The 24,439-nt window shown below is 37.1% G+C and overlaps 2 protein-coding genes across 5 annotated transcripts; both read right to left on the bottom strand.

The window, feature by feature from the left end:
- Nucleotides 1-217: 217 nt before the first annotated feature.
- On the bottom strand, nt 218-3,537 carry LOC109004853 (protein C2-DOMAIN ABA-RELATED 11-like). 3 transcript variants are annotated; one of them, XM_018983560.2, is made up of 4 exons: nt 3,459-3,537; nt 2,535-2,691; nt 1,844-1,939; nt 218-980 (listed from the first exon to the last, which is right to left on the bottom strand). In XM_018983560.2, exons 2-4 carry the CDS (start codon nt 2,643-2,645, stop codon nt 684-686), a joined length of 504 nt encoding a protein of 167 aa, XP_018839105.2. In that variant the 5' UTR covers nt 2,646-2,691; nt 3,459-3,537; the 3' UTR covers nt 218-683. The 3 variants fall into 3 exon arrangements, with proteins under 3 accessions (XP_018839105.2, XP_018839104.2, XP_018839106.2); XM_018983559.2 differs by lacking the exon at nt 3,459-3,537 and adding an exon at nt 3,281-3,387; XM_018983561.2 differs by lacking the exon at nt 3,459-3,537 and adding an exon at nt 3,079-3,250.
- A 496-nt stretch (nt 3,538-4,033) lies between these two features.
- On the bottom strand, nt 4,034-22,774 carry LOC109004851 (sister chromatid cohesion protein PDS5 homolog A-like). Of its 2 annotated transcripts, none has more exons than XM_035688196.1 (33): nt 22,552-22,774; nt 17,606-17,809; nt 17,316-17,497; nt 16,592-16,718; nt 16,226-16,444; nt 15,911-16,127; nt 15,624-15,769; nt 15,367-15,512; nt 14,060-14,209; nt 13,894-13,942; nt 13,618-13,809; nt 13,019-13,201; nt 12,778-12,932; nt 12,570-12,696; nt 12,263-12,412; nt 12,090-12,149; nt 11,758-11,894; nt 11,487-11,604; nt 11,218-11,352; nt 10,896-11,092; nt 10,203-10,365; nt 9,931-10,080; nt 9,207-9,287; nt 8,448-9,113; nt 8,238-8,345; nt 7,298-7,377; nt 6,733-6,784; nt 6,495-6,581; nt 6,364-6,401; nt 6,116-6,178; nt 5,878-6,029; nt 4,626-5,053; nt 4,034-4,535 (listed from the first exon to the last, which is right to left on the bottom strand). In XM_035688196.1, the coding sequence occupies exons 1-33, from the start codon at nt 22,642-22,644 to the stop codon at nt 4,485-4,487; spliced, it is 5,106 nt and encodes a 1,701-aa protein (XP_035544089.1). In that variant the 5' UTR covers nt 22,645-22,774; the 3' UTR covers nt 4,034-4,484. The 2 variants fall into 2 exon arrangements, with proteins under 2 accessions (XP_035544089.1, XP_035544090.1); XM_035688197.1 differs by having other exon boundaries at nt 4,626-5,005.
- Between the last annotated feature and the right edge of the window lie 1,665 nt (nt 22,775-24,439).

Below are 24,439 nucleotides of genomic sequence, written 5' to 3'. Positions count from 1 at the left end.
AAGGTTTTGGAAACTTTTGATACAAACCAAGCAGGGGAGTTACAAAAAGATCAGAGGCACTCCCCGCTCTCAACACTAGACTCGATGAAACCCAAAAATCCTAACAGTGGAGAATCCATCTGCGTAAATACCCCTGGCTTCGACTTGCTTCATGCCGCGTTGTTATTCTTGGTATGCTTTGTTTTAATTTTGTTAGGCATTCTTGCTTTGTTGTTACAGCTATTACTAATTGATTTTGGGACTCTTCAATTTCGCTATTCGTTTTGCATTCTACTTCATTAATGAGTGCAATGTTTACTTAGGATAGAAGGTCCCTGCAGCACTGCTAGTAGGGCAGAAGAAAGATAAAAAAGTGTTGATCCATTGTAATGGTAAGTGAGCAAGCAGCCATAGAAGAAGATGAAGGTAGTAGGGCTCGGAGAAGTGAACAGATGAATTGAAGATGGTGAAGTAAGCGAGAGTAGTATCGATATGGTGGAGTCAAATGGAAAAACAGGGGAAGCCGACCCATCATATGAGAGAAACTTGAAGCTCATTATGCATAAACCATTAACCTGGCTTCACTTCAGCCTAGCGGCTGCTTCCAGAGTTAGAGGTTCACATAAACCTAACTACAAATGTATATTCACCTCTTCCCCCTACTTTGTTAAAGATCTAAGCCTATGCAAACCGTAGAATCTGCACTACCCTGAGGGAGCAGCAGTAGTGTCAATTAACTTGATGCTCAGTTCAATCTCCCCAGACTCAACACTGCAAAGCCTTAACCAAACACTCTGCACCACCTCACCATTTACACAACTGATAGAGCTCTCCCCAGCAAGACAGTTGTCACTGCCCGGGACTATCTTCCTCAATGTTGTCTCACCAGAAGAAAATCCAAGAATCTGTCTCAATCTAGCGGCAGAGACAATTGGTTGAAGGCTAAGGTGAGCATGTCCCATTTTGTCATCTGCTTTGAAACGGTCTTTATCATACACTTCCTGCAAAAAAAAATATATATGTACTTTGGTCAGATGTCGCAAATCTGAAGGTTACAATGTCATTGACATCACTAAGATTGCTTAGCAAGTTATGGGAACAAACTACACACAAAGCAAGACACGGGAAAAATAACTGCAGAAACACATAAAATGATCAGATCATTAAAATGGGGCCGAGGTGAAATCATGTTGAAAAATGGCTAGGCAGTAAATGCTACACTCCTGATAATACTTCAAAAGAACCTCTGACCCTACTGAAGTTCCCAAATCTTCTCTCTCCCCATATAATCCTTAATTTTCAGACAAAAAGAACCCATTTCTCTCATTTTCCGCCATGTTTCAGTACTAAGAATAAAAAATGGAGGAAAAAATATAAAAACCAAGCAAAGACCACTTGTTTTAGACAAGAGTCTGTGTCCCTAACAACAGATTAGGGATTTATCCCCCTTCTTCCACAAGGGTATCCACTTTTACAGAAGACAACCAAGCAAAAAAATGACACTCCACCAAAACAGAAGACCACGGTACTGAAGGAAGAATAATGAATTAAATAAATACTGAGCAAGAATAACCTTGGGTGACAATGTAGCTGGCAGCTTATACAACCTAAGACTATAAATGTCAGGGGACCTTAGTGAAATGCTTTATGCCGAGAAACTAAAAAGGTGTCAAATTTCCATTTAGCAAACTCCATTTTTAATTTTTGACACAAGAAGCTCAATTATGTCCCCCCTGGAAGAATGGAGAATTTTGAATATGGGGGTATATTGCACACCCGCAACTTAAGGGACTAGGTTTTTAAAGCATGTCACTTTTTTTGCTCAATATGATAGATCTAGGCACCGCTTAAAAAGATATCATACCAAATTTAGAACTCCAACAGGCTCTGTGAAAGAGAAACTTAGCTCTTCATTCCAAACAGGATTAAGGCAACTGTTGATAACCTTGGTCTTCGCCATCTAATACAGATAACACATATAAGTTAGTTCAAAATCATATTAACCAAAAACAGCTTAACAGATTCCAACATGGATTCAATAACAAGAAAATTCTCAAGTGGTCTTGGCTATTCATATTCTATAAATTTGTCAAACATTTAGCATATAAATATAAAATTTCATGACTGGTTCCTCATTCTTTCCTTGATGCCTCTTTCCCTCATTCTTTTCATTCATACCATTAACTCATAACCCAATAGTTTCAACGATTCAGTTTCTTTCTTTGTAATTTGCTTAAGAAACCTTAAATTAACTGTGACATCATACTGTTTTTTCATTATACAATATGTGACGGCATAGAATGTGTATTTACCATTAGAGGATGATGAATCAAGTGAAAAGATAATATAATATAGAATATATAAGAGAGCTCACAAGATAAGCGACAAGGTTCACTCGAGTAAAGTGAGATACCAAAGTGTTATCAGATGAATATATATTCAATTCACCACAGTTCAGATCTTCAGGATGCACATGTACCAGAAATGCAAAAAGGAAAGAAGAGGTGTTCCATAAACATCATAGGAAATAGTCCAATTTTGGATCCCAGAATCACCTGACTGCCTAGTTTGACTATCACATAAGGATCGCTGCTCTTAAAATCTCGAATTACCAATCTTTTTCCTTGCACAACCATCACTTTTAGCAGCCCCAGCGGCTCTCCCATGATTCGCTCCTATGAATGTGTAAACTTCGCAAAAGACGCCCAACCACTGCAAAGCATCGTACCAAAATGTGCCTTTAACTCAAAAATGCAACAACCATATAATTCAAATCCGGATCAAAGCATTATGAGAATCAGAAAGTAAAAAAATTAATAAACCTAAACTTAAAACTTCAGAGGAGCTTAAGAGGTGCCTTGAATCTAAAAAATACCATTCTCGATACAACTCCCAACCAAAACCCACTCACCCTAAGTAATAGTCATTTAGCCGGTGCTCATATATGGATATATATCTACCCAGATGCAAATTTTCCAACATACACCATGAAACATGCATGCATATACGAGAGAGAGAGAGAGAAAATAAGAGGCCTGCATGAAAACAAATATATTTGGAAACCAGAAACTCCAAGCTTTATCGGTTCATGTTACGTACAAGCTTCAAAACTCTGAAGAAAAACAACAGCACCCAGAATACAACACCCGGTAACTAGAACAGAACACAAGCCAATAGCTAAACTGAAATAACATCTACAACAGTGATAAATCCCGTTTTCCTTAAACACCAAAATAAGCAGCTGTTCGAGAAGCAAACGAACCCAAAATGAAAACAGAAACAGCTGAAACAAACGACTTACAGAAAACCAAAAAAGATTTTGGGGGCCTTAAGGGAGGTTTTGCTGTGCCGCTGGTGATCTATTTATTGTGATTAGATAACAATAGGTAGGACTTATAAAAAAAAAAAAAAAAAAACAATAGGTAGGCTAACTAGTCGAATGAAAAACGTAAACAACATTGACTAGATCGAGCGCTCGCCTGAAAAGGCAAAGCAGTGCGCTGTGCGCGTGTGCGCCGACTGTGGACGGATCGAAATCTGACTCTTTAACACTTTTTTAAGTTGACGAGTATAAAACTTTTTCAATAAATAGAACTTGAAATCCAATTAATGATTTTGGGCTATTCAAAATTCAAATCCTACTTGGATTTTATTCAAAGTTCAAATCTCATTCTTAGTTTATGTTCCAAACAAGATATTTGAACTTTAATCCAGGGCTCTCTGACTCTTCCAAGCCCATCTATCTACCGTTAGTTAAACGATAAGATTTATTAGAAAATCTTGTTTTGAAGAAATTCATTGTTCAGTCAAAAGCCTAAAGGTTAAAGTAAACATCCATCTCAAAACATCCTTATATTAGTATTAGGTGGTAGATATTGAGTTTGCATTCTATGGAAAGACATTTGATAGTTAGACAGTCAATACAGCAGCCTTTTCTGACCCTCTTCAATTGACCTGAAGAGAGTCTATTTTTCAGACAAGAGGATCCGCCATAGTATTGACAACATGTTATTTGCTGCGACGAAAAACGTGAAAAATAAACGAGAAAGCAGCCTGAAAATGGGAGTAACAGTATGATTATAACGCAATATATCGACATACTGATACATCTATTCCCAAGTGTAAACTGTACATGTGGCCCATCAAATTCATCATTCAGGATCAGGAACGATCAAAAAGAGATGCACCACACCTCATAAAATTACATGCCAAAACCTACCCATCTATCTACCACTAGCACGGTCATTTGTTGAAATCATCACCCCCACTTTCTAACTAACACTGGTTACCTAAACGTGACAATGTCTGCTGCTATTTTACATTCTACACATGGCTGCCAGGAAACTACTTTCTACGTTTATTAGTCTGTTTACACAATTAAATGGCATTAATCTTCTTTACCCTTGGCGCCTATAAACTAAACAGAAGGTACTGGAACCCGCCATGGCACCACCACTCGGTGAGTTCTTGGAAAGCTCACTGCTAGCCTATTATGGCCACACTACTTAGCCAAGCCGTCTCGAGCCTCTCTTCCCTGCTCGATGCTTCCACTTCATCTGCATTTGATAAGAGCCAAAATTTTGTAATGCACGCTGATATAGCTGAAAAAAAAAATTATACTAGAAAGTACAGGGTGGAGATAATACAAGTGGCTCATCATCAGAAACTTCATGCCAAACACGGGAAGGATTTGAAGACTTCATCTGGGGTTTCCCCTGCTTTGTGGGAATGCTTTTATTGGTTTCTTGACTTCCTTCTGAATCTGATTTTCCATCTTCATTAGCTCCCTCTCCCTCTTTTACAGCACTGCTTGATTCATCTGCTTCTTTATCTTCTGAACAAGAGTTCTCTTCATCGCCAGTTTTACTATCTTGGGGCACACTCCCAGTATCTTCAGCACTTCTCCCCTCAAAATCAGGAATCTCTTCTCCATCAGATTCATCTGTATGATGTGGGCTCTCCTCTGCATCTTCCAATCGTTTTATCTTTGAAACTGACTTCACTTCCTTCTCAGATTCCTCCTTATCTGTTAGGTTTTCATCCAATCTTTCAGTCTGTTCCCCTTCCGAATTATCTAGAACAAATACATTTGAATTTAAATACCAAGAACCTGCTCAAGTTTCATAAATCTGGGATGCAAAACAAAGAACTTGAATGAAATAACATAAATAAATAAAATCCAGAGAGATGTGCCCACTTTCTCATGCTTATTTCAAACATAAACTTGGTAAAATGAAAATATGTTACGCATCATATATAGGAAAGCATTTGCCCCAATAGCTCAGTGTAATATACATCATTAGATCATATGGGTTAAGTTTGAAGCTAAAGCCATTCCAAAGAGCTCAAAATCCATTTCACTATTATCCAGCATGTGCGCCATATTAAAGTAAATTAAAGAATTACACCAGACAATCTCAATGCCCACCATCTGTGATGTGATGTTTTTCTTTTAATTGCCTAAGAATGCGTCCATATTTACTCAAAAGAGTAAATGTTTGCAGCCAAGTTTGTAAATAAATAATGAACTTGTGCACCTTTGTGTTTCATCAGATGTCTAAGTCTTTTTCTACCCAGTTCCAGTACCAGTATTCTACATATAATGAACCATTCAGTGAAAATAATCCGCTTGATACATCACCAAAAATGCAATAAAGTTCGTTCATTTTCCAACCCTCCTCCCCCCTAAAAAAAACTTTAGAAAGCTTTCTAGTGCATTATAAACAAGGGAAATAAGAATAGAATTTTTTATTTTTATTTTTTTTTGTGTGGATAGCTTAAGCACCCACACAAGATTGAACCCAAAACATTACCCTCCACCCCTTCTTGATTGGGGAAGGAGATGCCATTTGGTCCAAACTTCATAATTGGATACTAGAAGCAGATGAGATGCATCACCTGAGTTCACTTCATCAGCTTTGGACGTTGTGGTGGGTTCAGGATTTAATATATCAGAATGCCCTTTGTCCTCAGCCTCACCCAAGTCACTTTTTGATATATCCTTCTGCCCATGCTTCAAATTTCTCTTTGGAGTTCTTTTCCCTTTAACACTGAAGAGAAAGATAACTGAATTTATATCCTAGATATGTAACCTTAACTTGAAAAAATGCACCTGGAATGCAAGGTTTTCACTCACGTCTTAATTGATCCCTTCGTCGAATGCAAACCACCTGAATTTTTACTCTTCTTCCTCGGTGACCTGTAAAGGAATGAAAAGAAATGATGATATGAAGATAGCATACAAATGCTGGAACCATGTTGATGCTGGTAGAGACAAATATTGCAGTGAAACCAAACAGATACAGGTTCTCCTCTCGAAACAATTAATTTTATGATTGGAGAAAGAAGATACTTTACACGTTGTATCACAAAGTCAACACTTACACTTCTTTTGAAGGGGGTCCATTTGATGAATTTATCTTCTGTTTATTGTAAAATAAAATGGGTCAGAAATCATTCTTTGCTGAGAAAAAATAAACGAATAGCTAGAGGAAAGAATGTTAAAGAATATCAACCTTTGAAGACTTGCGACCATTGTCAATCAGCTCCCAGCGCTCCTTTTCTAAACGGAGAACTTCCACATCTCCATCATCGTATAATACCTTACATATGACATCAGTGTATGAAACTTGTGTGACGGGATTCTTGTGAAGTAAATAAGAGTGAAACGTATTGGATGACAATTAAAGTAAAAAAATGTTGGTGTAAACTAATCCCAAGAATCTGAGAGGAAGAGGGAAAGGTGCAGCTTACCACATGCTTCCTTTTTAAAGGATCATAAGACTTAACTGTGCCTTGATAGAACCTGGAAATTTTGACAATGAGAGATCAAGATGAATATGTGAGCTAAAATCGAAAGGAGAAGAGTTTGGCCATCAACAAGAGGTGCAGAAAGGAGAAATGGCCAGAACGATGTCCTCAATAAAAAGGTTTGGCCCTCGAATTACAATTACAGATGGATATGTGAGCTAAAATTAAGGAGACGTTTGGATTCGAAAATGACTTGAGATGACTTGAGATGAGCTGAGATGAGTTGAGATGGATTATGAATAGTAATGAGATGAGTTGTGAATAGTAGTGAGATTTGTGAGTTAAAGTTGTTTAATATTAATGAATAGTAGTGAGATGAGTTGAGATGAATTGAGATGAGCTGAGATGACTTGCGAATCCAAACGTCTCCTAAAAGATTCGCATAATTCCGGATCTGATGGCAAGTACCAGTGATCATGTGTTCTCTGGGTTGTGAGGCATACTAGGTATGGCCTCAAGCTCTTTTGCTTTTCTTGTTTTGCAGCATAAAGATCAAAAGAAGACTCACCGCTTATCCATAGGCCACCAAACTTTTATTCTGCAACCAATCAAGTCTTCGATATCCCGTCCACCAGCCTTTGATGTGCACTGTGGAGGAAATTTATATCAGGTCAAATAATGAATGCTACTAGGGAAGCTGTCCATTACTTATATACCGTAAACAGTTAAACCTTAAATACAGAAGAACAGAAGTATAATATACATGAAATATCACTTGAGGGAATGAAAAAGAAACATAGATCATAGTTTCTGAGATATGATGGCAGGACCATGGTTTAAGATATGAGATTACAACAAACATGCGTACGAAATCCATTCACCTAGTAGTAGTTTGATATCTGAGCAACCATGGAGAGAGAGAGACAGACAGAGAGACAGAGAGAGAAGTGAAATTTCTTAGTACTCCAAAACAAGTCCAGTTGGAAGTGTTCATTATAAGATGCTAAAAATAGAAGATAGAAGTAGGATATATTTTTTTTTATAGGCAATCAAGAATTTTTATTCATAAAGGAAATAGGCATAGCCTATGTACACAGGACGTATACAAGAGAAATTCGTAGCTAGGACAGATAGCTAAAACAGTATATTGAGACCCATAAATAACTATCCTAGTTCGTGCCTTTTGTTTCATTTTATTCTTGACCGTCACAATCACTTTTATCATGGGCAAATACTTGATAATCACACCTTTTCAGAAACTGGGAGTGATAAAAAGTAAAAGAAAGAAAAAAGAGAATTGATGAACGGAGAAAAAAGCATATCATGGGCAACCAATAGAAACACACTCTTCCTAACTGCATGCTACAAGGCTCTAGGATGACATCACTCCTTTGTGGGGTTGTATGACAGGACAAAATAGAAGCAGACTCATATATAGCATATAGATTTGAATTAACAAGATAACGACAAAGAATATCGATCGGGAAGGAAGTAGAAAGATTAATGACCTTCGCCAATCCTGCAATGCTTCTCCTTTTCCGCTTCCTGCTAGACCCGGTGGGAGACTTGACATTACTAGTGTCAATTTTATCAGTCTCTGTCAGCACCATAGGCTTCTGCAATTGAGGGAAGAAAAACAGTGGATATCTTCACTATTAGACTACCAGGATATTAGGTTTAGAAACTCTTAAAGCAGATTAAACAGTAGTAGAGCTCACCTCCATGTCACTCTCATTGGCTTCTCCCAATTCATTTAACTCTTCATTATGATCACGGTCAGGGAATTTTCCTTTAAGTTTTGCTGAGAAACTCAGTTTCTTTCGGATGGAAGATACCAAGTCTGACTCAGTACCTTCAGCCATTTTCTTCTGTGAAGAAATTTTTCCTTTCGTATCAGGGCTAATGTCTGGATCTGTCTCAATGGATTGAAATGAGTAAATTTCTGCTTTATGATAATCATCCCCTGAATCTCTTAAAGGAGTTTTTGAAGTACTTGCTGGAGATCTGAAACCACCGTGAGCTGACAATGACCTAGGACGTTTCGGTACATTTACAGATGCTGCATCACTAGCTTTTCTCTTTTTACCTTTTTCATGCTTCAGATCTGTTTTGGTTTTCTTACCAGGAGAATATTCATGACCATTGCTTGATTCAAATTTACTAGACATACCCAAGTTATCAAAGTTTATTTCCCTCACCATCTTCAAGATATCAACATCATTTTCAGCATTTTTTGCTTCAGCTGGTGAAGACTTGTTCTTTTTCACCTTTTTAGCCTTGGTCCCTTGAGATTTTATGCGTTTTATCATTTTCCCCAGAGGCAATTCATTTCCATCTATTTCACTATGTTTCAGTTCTTCATCCTGAGCTACTTCAGAAAACACCTGAAGTGATCAAAACAATATTTTAGTAAGAGATGCAAGATGCACAACATACAACCAAAGATTTCCAAAGTGTTATTGATTGACAAAGCATACCTCTTCATCAGTTTCCAACTTAAGTGACTCAAAGTGAGTCAAGATGTTTTCATCAGCCAACCATGTTTGCCCCACACTGGCCTATTGAATACAAGAAATGGCATTAATGGACATTATATTAAAAAAAAAGAAGGTAAACTTCCCATTTTTATAAAGATAATTAATTTAAGTAAATTTAAGAATTAAGGACTGTATTTAGTAAAAATGAGGCAGATTTTACAAGGGGTTGACTTCATGTACATATGGTACAAATGCTTTTTCCCTTCAAAGCATCCACAGATAATTCTGTTTTGCCTAAAAAAACTAAAATAAGTTCCTTATACCCTCACATCCAACTCCATGTCACAAAACTAAGCAAGGCTACATCTACACCCAAATTCAGCCATTACATGGCACACTTAACCATGCACACACATCCATACATGGAAAGATCTGCCATCATAGCCTAATTACAGCGCTACAAGAGACCTCTTAGCAAAATTGACATCAAGGATTCAAGTAGTGCAGGATTTGCAAGTCAAAATTGCAACATGAAAAAAAAAATCAAAAATTTTTCATAATAATTAGGAAAAATATGAGGCGATATCAAGGCAGGCATGAGTACCACAACAAATGCATTCAGCAACCAAATATATATATGACAAGGAATAAGCAAGTTTATCCTCATCAAGCACTCTATACGCATTAGATCAAATGAGAAAAATGAACTCTTCGCAGAATTTACCACAGAGTCATCCCCTTCTTTCTTTTCATACAATTTGTACAGCATAGAGGGCATAGGGATCAACACATTCAACTCTTGCTTCAAGTCATCCTCCTTTGGGGCTAGGCGCTTGGCAATTGAAATCCCAAGATCACAGATAGCATGTGAATTCTGACAATTCCATATGAAATACAGGTAAGCTAGGAGTTATGTTTCCTTTCGTTGTTCTGAAATTTTTTACACTTCCATTTTAGCTTTGATGAAATAACTGAATAACAGTCAAGAGTTAATACCTTTGATTTTGCTGCATCAACTATATCCTCAGAGCACTTGATACTTTGGAAGATAGAGACAATAACAGAAATACTTTCAATTTCCTTCTCCTTGTTGGTACCAGCTTCTGCTTTAGCATCTTCATCTCCATGCACCAGCATGGAAATAATTAAGTGCAATTGCCTGAAGAGTATAGAATAGTGTAAAAATGCACATTTACAATACATACAAGAATAGTTCACACTGATTTGCATTGTAACAATCAGTCGAATGTTAAGAAGATGCCACTCACATATATTGATGAAAATGGACGAATTGGTGATACGAATGCGCATTAACATTGCATAAGTGTAAGGCAAGAAGCGTATAAAAGTTTTTGCTCAATGAAATTAATAAACAGATAATTGGCAAGAACATACAATTCTTGTTAGTGTACAGAAAATGCACATATACAGCATACAAACGTGACCACGTGAAAGAACAGACCTACCAAAAAGAACCATCTAATTCCATAGCATAAAGAATCAAGAGATTACAATGTCTTGGGGTTCAGTATTCTTCCTTCTGATTCTCCCTTAATTCTAACACACATGAAATACATAACTCTGTCACAAGACCCATGAGGTTTATTTAAAATGGCACATCCTCCAACAAGAACAGGGCAGAGGGTGTGTATCACAAGGTAGAATAAAATAAATGCAAAATAAATATACCTGTATATTAGTTCAAATGCTTTGACATCCTTGCATTCATCGATATCAGGACATGAATGATGAGCAAGAGCATGAACGAAGTATGGGAGGATGTATTCAGGATATGCTGTTAAGGAATTTCCATCACATTGCATAGAGCTTTGTCTAGATTTTGTTTGGTGATACATTTGAATAATGTCAGCAAGGTTTTGTTTCTCCTGCGTGGTAAACAAAATAAAAATCCTGCCAACTAAATCACACAAATCAAGCCATTATGACATGCATAGGCATGCACTTGAATGGAACATGGCAACTACAAATCAATCCACTCTAGCCAATATACCTCTTCTAACTCTGGTGGCTTGGATCCAATGATGCTAAATAAGAATGCACACGCATATTTTGCATCCAAATGCCGATCCTTTATATACTGATGGACCTTGCCCAGGAATAGTTTTTTAGCTTGAGGGAAACTAATCTACAAGATCAGTAGCAGGCAAAAATAAGTCCATTACTTTTACACCATTCTGAAAACTGATAAACTTTTATTGCCATTATAATTTTAAAAAATAAAAGACTATCCCAGAGAAACTTTAAAGTAAAGGAGTTCACCTCTGATGTTATCAAAGTTAAGTGGAAGATATCAACAGGTATCCTCTCGTCCCAGTACTTTGACAGACGAAGTACCGCTTTTGCAGAAGCAAGCCTCAAATGAGCCTTATCAACTAAACTGTAAAATGGAAAAACTTAAACATGAAATTTCATGTTTCATAAAACAACTAGACTTTTAAAGCAAATCACACTAGAAAAACAAGCTAAATTTAAGTAAATGGCAGAAAGAACGTAATGTTATTTGAGAAATGCTCCCCAGTGCTAATATTACCTTGATTCTACATCTTTTGATATCTCCCCAAGAGAAAGTACGTTTCTAAGAATATCCAGAAGACCATCAATGCCAGGACGAACATGGGCATCTTTAACAGGTAAATAGCTCTTAACCAGTGTCTTGATTCCGAATATCTGCAGCAGCCAAAAAAGAGCAGAAAGGGACAGGGGAGAGAGGGGCTAAGCAAATCTTGAAGATACTGAATGATGAAAATGGGAGAAGATTATAATCCTGGACATACTATCAAGCAAAACATTTTATTCATGCTACTCTACTATTTTGAAACAAAAAAATAGAACTGAAATACAATTCTCCCCAAAATGGCCAACCTTCAACAAACAAAGTTCACTTCTGTCATCCCAAGATGCTTTTGTATCATCTGCTTCTTTCTGAAACAGTAAAGTAGGCATATACATAAAAAAAAAGGTAAGGCACATACAAATGAAAACTAATTATAAGAACTACCAAACGACACAAGTTCAGTGGATCCTACAAGACATACATTACTGCACTGAAGAATTTTTTTTATTATAAAATCTTCAATTTCACTATCTCTAGTTTCAAAAACTGGCATCGCAGTCTCTGCTATACACCCTAGAGATTGTAGAACAGCAGGCAAGTGCGTCTTCTCCTCCAACATATCCACAAGTCTCTGCAAATTGAGGAAGAAACATCAGCTTTTGCAAATATCAAAAGTACACATTGAAATTGCTAAGCCAAGGAGATCTACAGGTGATGCATTAAAGATTAGGCATATCCCTATCAAGAATTAATCAATCAGTGATTACTCAGTCAAAAATAAAACAAACCTTGTATAAAACAGAAAGTGACTTGAGTCCATCATCCTTTGTTATGGCTGCCAGCGCATGTACAGCATACTTGGCCTGTCTTCGACTGCCTTCTAAACATAGCCTCTCCAATATAAGATCTATGGAACTGCATGTAAACAACAAAAACATAACGAACGTGATACATGTAGAACTTGGTATAACAAGTCAAAAATTACAAAAGTTGCACCTCGATGAACTTGCTAGTTGTTCTCGGATGGTACCACCAGCTTTAGCTAGAACATGCAAAACGCCTTCTTTTATTATTTCATCATCATCTTTAAGAAAATTTACCAATTCCCCTTCAGCCCCACCAAGAAGCAATGGACTAAAGCGTGCAAGAATCTGGAATTGTTCACAAAAGTATTAACATTATTTCCATAAAAATTTCTCCATATAAGACAAGAAATGTGGGAATGGTGCTTCTCTACCACTAGTATGTTCATGCAAGATTCAGTATTTCGTGTATTTCCAGAAGATTTTTGTGTGGCAGCCTCCAGGAGTATTTCTTTCACATGCTCCTTGTTGAAAAGCAAATAAGAACACTTAACAGAGAGGGTGCTCAAAAAATCATATAGTCGATGTTTCTCGCCAAGTATCCTCAGCAAATCATCCTACAAGGAAATGAAAATATAATATTGAAACCATTATTTTTTTTTTTATCTGTAATATTGAAACCATTAAATAAAAAGCAACATGTAGCTTCCCAAGGTTTTATCGTGGTGAATTTATCGTGGTGAACATCAGTGAGTTTCATGAGATTGAGATTAGTCCTCGACAGAGTTTAAATTAGCATATTCACTTCTTATCCCTCTTAGCTGCTATAATATTAGGGAACTTCAAATCATTACCGATTTCCATTCGTATATTTTAAGTGGTAGATGAAGTCCAATAAAAAACAAGAACAGGAGATTAAACCAAGGGCCTCCAATTCCCTGCCTGCCCATTTCCTCCCAACCATGTGGCCTGAACAAAACCAGTTCTAGAATCCAAGCTATTACTCAGTAACGTAACGTAACGTAACTCATACCCGGGAAGTACAAGCTTGATTGAAGCTAGTGTTTGGATCAACTAGATTTGTTAAAATCTTCCATATATTAGCATCTTTCAATTGATCAAGAATCTGGTAATTCTCTTCCGCCTTTGCAGGATCAGCAAATGAGCGAGACATAATTCGGAAGCAGAAAAGGACTTTTTTTTGGATCTCAGGAGCATCACCATCCTGTATTTGAATGACAATTAATCACTTTGATTTTGATAGTGCTCATAAAAGTTCAATAATTTCTAACTTTCAATGTTTACAAACCTGATTCATTTGCCTAAGAGACAGATACCTCTGCATCTCTTGTTGTACCCTGCAATGGAAGAGAAAATCCCCCAAATCAGTCCACAATGCATCAAAATCAAAACCGAAATATTTGGAGGTCTATCAAAAGTCACATTGAATTGCCCAATGTTAAAACAAAGGTTACCTTTGTTTCTGCTCCAGTATCTTTTCAAGGGCCTTCACCTCCACTTTATCAAATCCCGAGAAAACTCTTACCCAATGTTGAACTTTATCTTTGATGGAGGACTCAGTTGGGAGTAGAGACCCACACAGAACAGACTCAATTATATCTGATCTGAACAATTTAAGTAATTAAGAACATGAACACTCATCAAAAAGAAACAAATTTTGCATTAATAATGACACTCATGGAGCGAATAATTTTGGCCCACTTCTCAGCACCAAATCATATAAAGTGATAGCTACTACTACCATTTCAATTAGTTAATATACATCTGTACTACTTGTAGTTCACAACAAGAGAAAATACAAGCAGCCTGCATCCCAATGACGACAATGGAAATTTTTTTATGCCCTTTTCAAAAAGCCAAATATAGGATTACAAAATAGACACAATAGTTAAAGAATAACCTGTCCATAGGGTATACACACATCCCTGCCCCCTTATAGCTAAAAACATTTCCTAATTAGCAGGCACAATATTTTCATCCAACTACAAGCACGAATGGATCTCTTTACAGGATTCACATTAGCCTAGGAAATTAACATCACTATAGTTCTTATATTACAGCCTTCTTGTTAAATCATTTTTTTTCAGATGAGAATATTAGGAAAATCAACACACATACAACATTCTGTCACTATGATGCTTCGTATTCTAAATCAAAGCCTAAGAAAATTTACGTTATTCCAACCTTTTCATTGACAGAAACCAAGGCAGTTAATTTCATGCTTGAATAAAAATGGAAATTTCGCTTTTGCCAAAAGGTGAACCTCCAAATGAATCCTAGAATGAGGGAAATTAACAAAGGCAAGTCCCGGCATCTAAGTTGAACCAGACTGTCTAATATACGACAACTTTCACACCAGGATTAACTAATGGGCCAACCTTGATTTAGTTCCTTTATGCAATACTAACAGATTTACTGAACAGACTACTAAAAGGAGGTCTCCGGGTGTCTATTACTGGTATATGTAACAGTCTAAACAGATGAAACCAAAAAAGGAGATGAAACTTTGTTCCTGTAATTACTTATATTTTACTTTTTTTTTATAAGTAATAATATTATATTTTACTTACTACTAGTTGTTCCTAGAGCCTCACAAGATGATATTATCATAATCCACTAGTGAAGTTCACAGCAGATAAATACTTCATTCATATCAACTAAAAATTGGAAACCAAGATGGCTTCCCCTTGCTTGATGTTAATACCATTAAAAAGCAGACGACAAAAAAAGACCTGTGCAGCATGGGAAATTAATATTTTACCTGAAATCTTTGTCATAAAAACATCTCAAAATCTTCCCAGGAATCCAATCGAAATCATCAGGATTGATTGACCTATCAGAGAACTTCACAGAATAGACCCTGTATATCTCAGCCAACCTCTCCATGGTATACTTTTTAACAAGCAGCTGGAAATTCAGAGTAAGAAAATATTGGAATACCAACAACAATTTCTAGGTAGTTTGAAAAGAAAGGGAAAAAAAATAAGCACAAAGAGAGATGAGGGAGAGAATTTGTACAGATTTGTCCCGAAGGCGCTCAGCTACAAGTTTTACAGTTTCAAGCGGAATAGCATTTAGAGTATGGCATGCCACATCACAGATTACAGCTACAACTTGTTGTCGAACATTTTCATCAAAGTCCAACAGCCGGTCACAAAGTGCAGCTACAAAATGTAGACCAAGATCAAAGTCAGTGGATGTTCTCTGATAGATCGAAGTCAGTGGATAGATTGGAGTTTGTGGATGTTCTCTGATACGTACATGTTAGACGAATGTATATTGGTAAATCAATTAAATTCACTTACAAATGACTTGTGGAGCTTCAGCTCTTAATGGATCGGACAGAAGACAGCTCTTGACATGTTCAAGGACACACACTCGAACCTCAACAACTCTGTCAGTCAACCTCTTCAAAAACTCTGAAAAGATTGGCTGAAAGGCTTCAGAGATAGCAGCAGCTGGCAAAGCAAACAGGTCTCCAACTAACTTCACAGCTTTTAAACGTGTATCTAGCTGATCAGTCTGCAGATGTTGAAATTGGAACACAGAAGCATTTGTCATCATTAAATAACATTAAATAGAGTAAGCACAGAAACATAGGCTGCTGAATCAGTAATTACCAGTAGCTCTCCTGTAAGGTATGGGACAACTCCAAATAGGATTTGCGGAGCACAACGATATATATCATAAATAACTTCGTGGTAGTCAATATGACTGTTCACCGACTGACTATCTCCTGATATTGATGATATAAGGAACTGTTTTATGCCAGCTTCAAGTTTTACTGCACATTGCTCTATAATATTCATTGCAAGCCTCCTAGCAGCGGTAGGAACATCCTGGAATTCAAGTTCCAGAAACATCAACACCCTTTTAAAGTAGTATTGCAAGAGATAATTACATTATAGCAGCAACATGCATCTTACATATAATCAAAAAAAATTCAACCAAGTGCAATATATTAGCATAGAGAAAGAGGTACTTACACTTCTATTACGACCCAATATAGACAATATAACAAATAAGAGATCCTCCCTGACATCCTCACTCTCTTCTAAGAGGACGACCATGATTGTTTGCATTGATGACAGAACACTTTCTGGATGATCATCACTGCACATGAGACAAAATTTTAGCAAAGTAGTAATTAACTTTGGAGAAGAAATTCTAACTTCATTAAAAAAATAACAGTAGTAAAAAGCTAACAGCAAGTGCAAATCTACCCACGAACTCTCATTGCAAAACCCAGCCACTATTGTAGAAAAGATTTAACCATTTGAGAGTTTATAATGGAATTTAAAGTCTAAATGAATCTAAAGAGTCATATTCCAACATATTACTGACAAATGACTAACGTGAGCTGGTGATAAATCCGTATTTTAGGCTTTTAGCTCAGCACCCAGTTAAAAGTCTATCATTCAATTCAAACATACAATTCCTTTACTCTATTAACACATACAAATGTACAATGTGTCAAGTCTAGCACAAAAAGAAAGAGATGGCTGTTTCAGGGTTTTCTCATGACTTCTCCAAAGTTCACATGTCCATGTCCCATTCCCACAGATATATACAGTTTCAGAAGTTACTTTTCATTAATCAGCATAGACATAACAGCCACCAAATAATTGAAACAGAAATCATTATCTTTATAAAGCAGAACTTCCATCGAAATTGATCCGAAATTATTAAAAATAATGGAGAAAGACTAACCTGGCAACAGAAAAAAATGTTGTGAACATTTCATTCACCAGATCATTACATTCAAGATCCAACATTACAACGCACGACCTATATTTTGCAAGAGTCTCCAAGATGACCACTCTCCTACTGAACGATGGACCACTTGTATCACTTAACCCACTAAAAGTGCTTACAATCAAGCAAAAGATATCCTGCAAACAGACCCAACACCAATTAGGTGGGAGTATAATTTCAAATATAGGGGTCAAATGGACATGCATGACCAACTTCATCACTTGCCAAGTATAAAATAAATGCACCTTCAGAACATCATCGCCGTATGGGGCTTCCGGTGCAGTAATGCGTGTTATCTCACAAATACAGGTTGCAACTAGAAGCTTGACATCCCTATCTTGATGCTTTAGCATTTCTGGCTTGACAATTGAATTAAGAAAAGGTTGCATTGACTCCAAGATTGAAGCTGATGGTGATTGATCCAATTCGGCAAGACATGTTGCAGCTTGCTGCAAGTTGACATAAAAAGTTGCATGATATATGTTAACCTAATGAGAAACCTACCTCACATATGACATTTCACAAGTTTCATACTTATCTAAAATCTCACAATTTTCAGCAGCTAACAGAGTTAACTGAATATAGTGTAAGATCCAATGGAGTGAATTGAAGACAATGGAAGAATTATCTCTATTGTTCTCCTATGATAAAAGAAATTTAGAATGTGTTTTTAAGTACTAAAGTTCGAAACAAATATTTACAGCGACCTAGAGAATGATATAGGACGGCTAATAATGACAAAAAGATGACTAAATTTTTCTAGACACACAAATAAGAAAAAAAAAAAAAAGAACAAATAAAAAAGGTAGACCTGAACAAACAGGACGTCGTAGAAAAACATGCTTTACATGCAAGCAGTAGGTTTCAGTTCAACAAGCCCAATCAAAAAAATTTCAGACAGGCGAGTTAGTTGATAAAAAGATTTGGTTGTTCAAGTTACAAAATCAGAAGTTTATTTCATAAGAGAAATAAAAGCGAATGAAATTCCAGTTTCATTGATATCTTGTGACTGTCTGATTACTATGCATGGGTAAAGCACCAAGAGGAAATTTGAAAATATGGCGATTTTACACTATCATTATATCTATCACAATTTATATCTACTTTCCCCTCAGCTATCACATCATGTCTTTCAATATAATGACCACAATAGTGAAATGCAACTTGTAGCATCTTTCTTATCATAGCACTTTGTTATATCTTATAACGGTCTTACTGGAACTAGGAAACAATGATTTCCTCAACCAGAAATATATCCTCAAGAACAAAAATTAGTTATCCTTCCAATCCAATGACAGCCAAATTCAAGCAAAAACAGCATTCTCAGCTGTCAGCAGCAACCATAGAATGAAGAGCCAACAAATTATCATGGCCAAACATTTACTTTTTTTGGTAAGTAATAATATTATATATATATATATATATATCAATAGAAGTAACCAAGTACACTGAACGTATACAAGAAAAACACCTAGCGTATACAAGAAAAACACCTAACCCATACAAGAAAGCCCCTAAAGACCCAAAAGCCCATGAAAACCTACCCAAAATACACCAAGCCCGAATTGGAAAACTATCATTACACCTCCCCAACCCCATCCCCTAGATTCCGTAAAACTAATCCTCTACCTGAACATCTCACTACAAGAAAGTCTTCACAAAGCCCTCCCTTTAGGCTTCCCTCGACTTGAGCTACCTCCCTTAGCATCATAGTTGATTGCCCATGAAAGACTCTTTAACTCCCTACTTTTCTTAAATTTAAATTTGGTTTCAAGCGTGTGGCTTGCCTCGATTGCAATGAGTAGTGCTTTAAATCGGTCTTCATATTCTCCCTGTTATCCATATGAAAGTCTCAGGGTTTGTAGAAACCCGTTATCTTTATTTAGAATCCAATCCGATGTTGAACCCGCTATATCATTAATCGGAGGAAGAGAAACCAGGGGAACAACATTATCCCCAGCCACAGTACCCGATTGCACTCACGACTCTAAACCTTCCCCCACACGAGGCACCATTGACAAATCGATAATTTCCTTCCCGCCAAATGGTTGCTCGACAACTATATGGTTGTTGTCCCCTCCATTTGTTACCATTACATGTTCCTCCCCTCCATCAACATTGTGTGTATTTGCTCCACCCCTCAATGATCTTTGTCGTGCCACTTTGTCTAACCCTACTACTTCCTCAAGAGGGGAAGCACTACCTTCTGTTACCCTGTTTATATCTTCTAAAAGAGGCTCGACTGTTTCTTCCAAAATACTCGAGACCTTGGAGAGAACCCCGTCTTCAACTACAAATGAACCCTAGACAGAAGGACCAACTTCATCTGCAATTGGTGCCTGAAACCCTACAGCTCCCTCAGAAGGCATAGTGACACTAGCATGAACAAAGATGACAGCATCCAACGACCCTATCGTTGACACACCCTTTGCCTGCACACTTTCCAGTACACTTGCTGGCACACTTGTACACATGACTAGGTCCAGCCCCTCATCCACTTTAATCATTAGATCTCTTACATAATCCATAACTCTCTTCAATTGAGATTTGACATCCCACAAGACCCCCTCCAACTCTCCCAATGTCACTTGACGTCTTTTGTCTCCTACAAGTGCCTTGCCCTTTCTTTCTACCGTTGAGCTGATCTCGTCCTGACTACCCACCAGTGACCTCAGCACCGCTGCGTACGAAGCATCTTTGATTAAGGTCTTCCCACTGTTTTTCCATCAACAAACTCCTCACTTCGAGTAGTAGCTTTGGATTCAGTGACACTTAAAATGGACTGCAGAAAGCCTCTCCATCCAATGCCAGTTGTGCCTTCCGGAATCACCAACAAACCTTTCTTCCTTCCATTTCGGAATTTTGAGAGCTGCAGCAAGCTACCCCTTGCATTAACATGATGTTGAATCCTAAAAACTCCATTACCCATCCTTAGCTCTCTAAAGAAACCTTCATGGCAGTTAAGTTCTAAGCAATCCTCAATCCCCTTAGCCACCCAAGAAGATGTCGTCCCCCCTAGATATATGAACTTAGCTATCCTTTTACTACGTTCAGAAATACGAAAGATATTTCTTCCCTCTTTCGTAAAAAACGAAAGTTTTTTATTCCACTTTCAACCACCTCTCACCTTCCAACTGGGATGAAACCACATCGTGCTTCGTCGTCATTGTCAAAACCCACTGCATTTGTTCTCACTACTCCCGCTTCATCCTCTTAAGGTAAAAAAGAAGATCTGTTGGAGGCCCTGAGTTAACGGATTTTCTTGCAAAAAATCCCTGAGTTAATAGAGAAAACTTCCAGTCGAAGGAGGATGACCGATGTCAAAGGCCCACAATATCGTCGCCGGAGTCCGTCGAAACAATCTGTAGCAATGGCTAGTGGAAAGGCTCAAATCGCAGTTCGCCGGAGGAGGTAATGAAAGAGCAACAGAAATTCCCAATCGCCGGAGAAGGACCGACTTCGGAGGCCCCACAACGAAGTCACCTGGGTTTGTCGTTCAGGTCTGTGACGGATTCAAAGTGCACGGCAACCGACGCCGGCAAAGAACAGAGAAAGTGTTCGCTTGCGAGGAACTGACGTCGTCGGCCCTCAACGAGGACGCTGGGGCCTGTCAGCCTCGTCTGTGACTGCGGAGTCCCTCTCCGATCGATGGTGAGTGGGTGGTGGCGGCGGGATAGGAGGGTTAGGGTTTCTCTCACCTCACTGTTCACACACGGGTTAGGGCTTCATACAAAGAGAAAAACTGATCATTGTTCACACACGGGTCGATAAGTTATGTTATGCCAAACATTTACTTATTGTAAAATGACCACTAAGCTCCTTATGTTTCAGTCTAATGAGATCAATATGATACATGGAAGCACCAATGCAACTCTCAAACACTAAATTAAAACTGGGCAATAAAACTAGACAGTCTTGGGTACCATCAAACCATATCTTTTAGGAGCCCTATTCTTTGTGTCGGACAAAAAATTGCTTGACCAATAGATTCTCATGTCAAGATAATCCTAAGCACATATGCTCGTTGAGCTTGCAGCACTAAGATTTTAATACAGTATTACAGCTCATTGATCTTGACGTAGAGAACAGTATAAAGCATAAATTGACTACTATGCTCTTGCTAGATAAAATACCTACCAGCTCAAGCACTCCAATGAGCATAATTAGAAGTAGAAATCAAACCTAAACCACCAGGGAGTGACTACTCTTTTTTCCAAATTAACTCATACCATATATCTCTTTGCACATCACAAACAGGGGTAGCCTGACTCCAGAACAGTTGGCATAAACAATCTTTATTTGGATCAGACACACTAAAAATTATGTTAAAATCATTAGTTTCAACAAATCCACCTTTCATAGTGGTTTACCATCACTTAACGATCTTAACCACAAATAACTGCTTAATTTGAGTTGAGAAATTTGGTCCTCAGAAACCTAAAACATAAGATTTGAGGTTTTCAAAAATGAGATGAGATAAGTTGAGATTAAAGTTAAAAAGTTGAATAAAATATTGTTAGAATATATTTTTTAATATTATTTTTGCTTTCGGATTTGAAAAAGTTAGAATTGTTTATTTTATTGTGTGGGGATTTGGAAAAATTGTAACGATGAGATTGGAGGTTTTCAAAGTTTTGAGTTTTAGTCTTGAAAGCAAACTAGGCCTCAGAGTCTCCATTTCTTTTGTTTGCCTTGGCTAGCTACAAGAATTAATACCCATTACCAAAACAAAAAAAAATTCCACCATAAATACCAACTATTTAATTTATCAAAGGGATTCAGAACAATGTGCGAAAACCCCTAATTAAACGAATTCTCCCCCCACTTCCATCAAAGAGATTAATTTCTACATTATGAAGTCTAAATTCAATAAAACCTTATGTTTAACGTATAAAATAAAAAGAATACATATAAACTTAAATTTGTAAACTTTTACACAGTTTAGCTCATATAACATTACAAACTCTTGTTGAATTAACAATATCATAATATTTGGATTAATTTAGCTTCCTAATTCTGTTTCAGAGAAGAGAGAAAATACAAAACAGTTTCACGTGAGAGTCAAATTCGCGCTTTCTTAGTGTGTTTTTCCTCGCGTTTCTCGGAAACCAAACAGACCAGAACCGGACTAACGAGCGGAGCAAGGGAATTGGAAGAATCGAAGCAGGAGCGAAAAGAGAGGAATGCATACCTTCAAGAGCCTGACGAGAGCGTCTTTGGTAGAGGGAGGAGTCTCGAGCTTGGATCCGACCTCCTTGAGCTGCTGCTGAATTTTTTGAGCCATTTCTTTGGGATTAGCAGACGGTGTTGTTCAAGGGTTTTACGAGCTCTTCGGTCATGGCCTGGAAGGAGGGTTTCGTTTTCTCTGTCTCTCGGTCTCTCTCTCTTTCTGGGCTTTCGTGTTTCGAACAAGTAACTAGTAAGCGTGCGAAACGACCTCCCAAATATAAACGAAATTTCACGAGATGCTGACTTTACAAATTAAAGTGGATATTATCTATCCGATATTTCGGCTTCTACCTCTTTCAGACTCTCAGTTGGGATTTTTGCCCCGATGCGCCTCTAACTTATCTAATTTTCTCTTACGCCCCGCCCAAATTTATACGACTTTAATGAACTAGAACCAGGCCCACTTGAATTCAAAAGTCATCCCTTCATTTCAATTTTTCTCATCCAATTATTATAATTTTTTAAATTTTTATATAAAATATAATAAATAATCTAATTTTTTTAAATCTCAAAATAATAATAATATTAAAAAATAATATTATAACAATATTTTATTCAACTTTCATCTCAATTCATCTCATCTTAACTCACTATCCAAATATCTCCTAAGTTTTTTTCGATTTTATTCCCAGAGATAATAAAGGCAACTTGGCAACGTTCATGAGTTTCATTTTGGTTTTATTTCTCTTAAATTAATTGAATTCTTCTACTCATCATTCATACACTATATATTTGACAAGAAAAAAAATTAAAAAATTAAAAATCATGTATGGTGTATAGTATGAGGATGATGAGTATCATTTTTTTTCTTTTTATCAACAAATAAAATTTTATTGATCATAAGAATAGACAAAGCCCAAATACCCCGGTCATATTCAAGAGTAACACCTAGAGTGATATTCTAGTGATACAAGAAACTCATGAATGGTCGTGTCATTAAAATCAATTACAATCAACCATTGGAACAATGTGTTAAAAAAGAAAGTTCTAAGTTCATCCAATGACTGTTCATGATTTTGTAATTTCAATCATTCCACCCTTCAAGGACACCACCATAAACATATCAAAACCATTTTCCAAATTGCAGCAATAAAAGAAGTACCTTGAAGACCTCTCCATGAAGCTAAGAGGTCAATCACCCTTCTTGGCATCACCCAAGTTGCACCCACCCTAATAAAAAAGTCATTCCACAAAGTCGTGGCAATTTTGCAATGCATTAGTAGATGATCGACAGATTACCCACTCTTTTACACATACAACATCAATTAAATACTATGATACGATGTTTCTTTAAGTTGTCAATAGCGAGAATCTTCTCCAAAGAAGTTGTCCATACAAAAAATGATGTTTTTAAGGGGGTTGTTGTCTGCTCCTCCACGGAAATGGATTTGCATTGTTCTTTGAGTTGGATTGGTAGAAGGAATGTTCAGTTAACTTTCCTTTCACCGAGGGGCACTAAAAAAGTGTCTTCATCTCCCCCTCATAAGGATTGAATAGACTAGGGTGTAGAATTCAGAGATTGTGTAAACTTCCAAATCATAAATAGTTTTAAGGATGTGACATTCCACTGAGAGATGCCATTAGAATAGTGAAAGAGGTCCACGATCGAGACTTCTTTCATGCTTGCTATACCAAAAAAGTATGTATCGGCTTCTTTAAGTGCTTTGTCACCACACCATATGTCATTTCAAAATTTAATACTGGACCCGTCACCTACCTCAAAATGGGTAAAACTAGAAAATATATTCCATCCACGTCTTATGTGCTTCCAAGCCCCATCCCATAGGATCCACTCACCTCATTTGAGCACCAATCTCCTCATGCTCTACCATACTTTGAATTTAAAACTG

The sequence above is a fragment of the Juglans regia genome, chromosome 3, assembly GCF_001411555.2.
Source record: "Juglans regia cultivar Chandler chromosome 3, Walnut 2.0, whole genome shotgun sequence".
Lineage (NCBI taxonomy): Eukaryota > Viridiplantae > Streptophyta > Magnoliopsida > Fagales > Juglandaceae > Juglans > Juglans regia.
The sequence above is the reverse complement of the archived record's forward strand: the minus strand, read 5'-3'. Positions and strand labels throughout refer to the sequence as shown.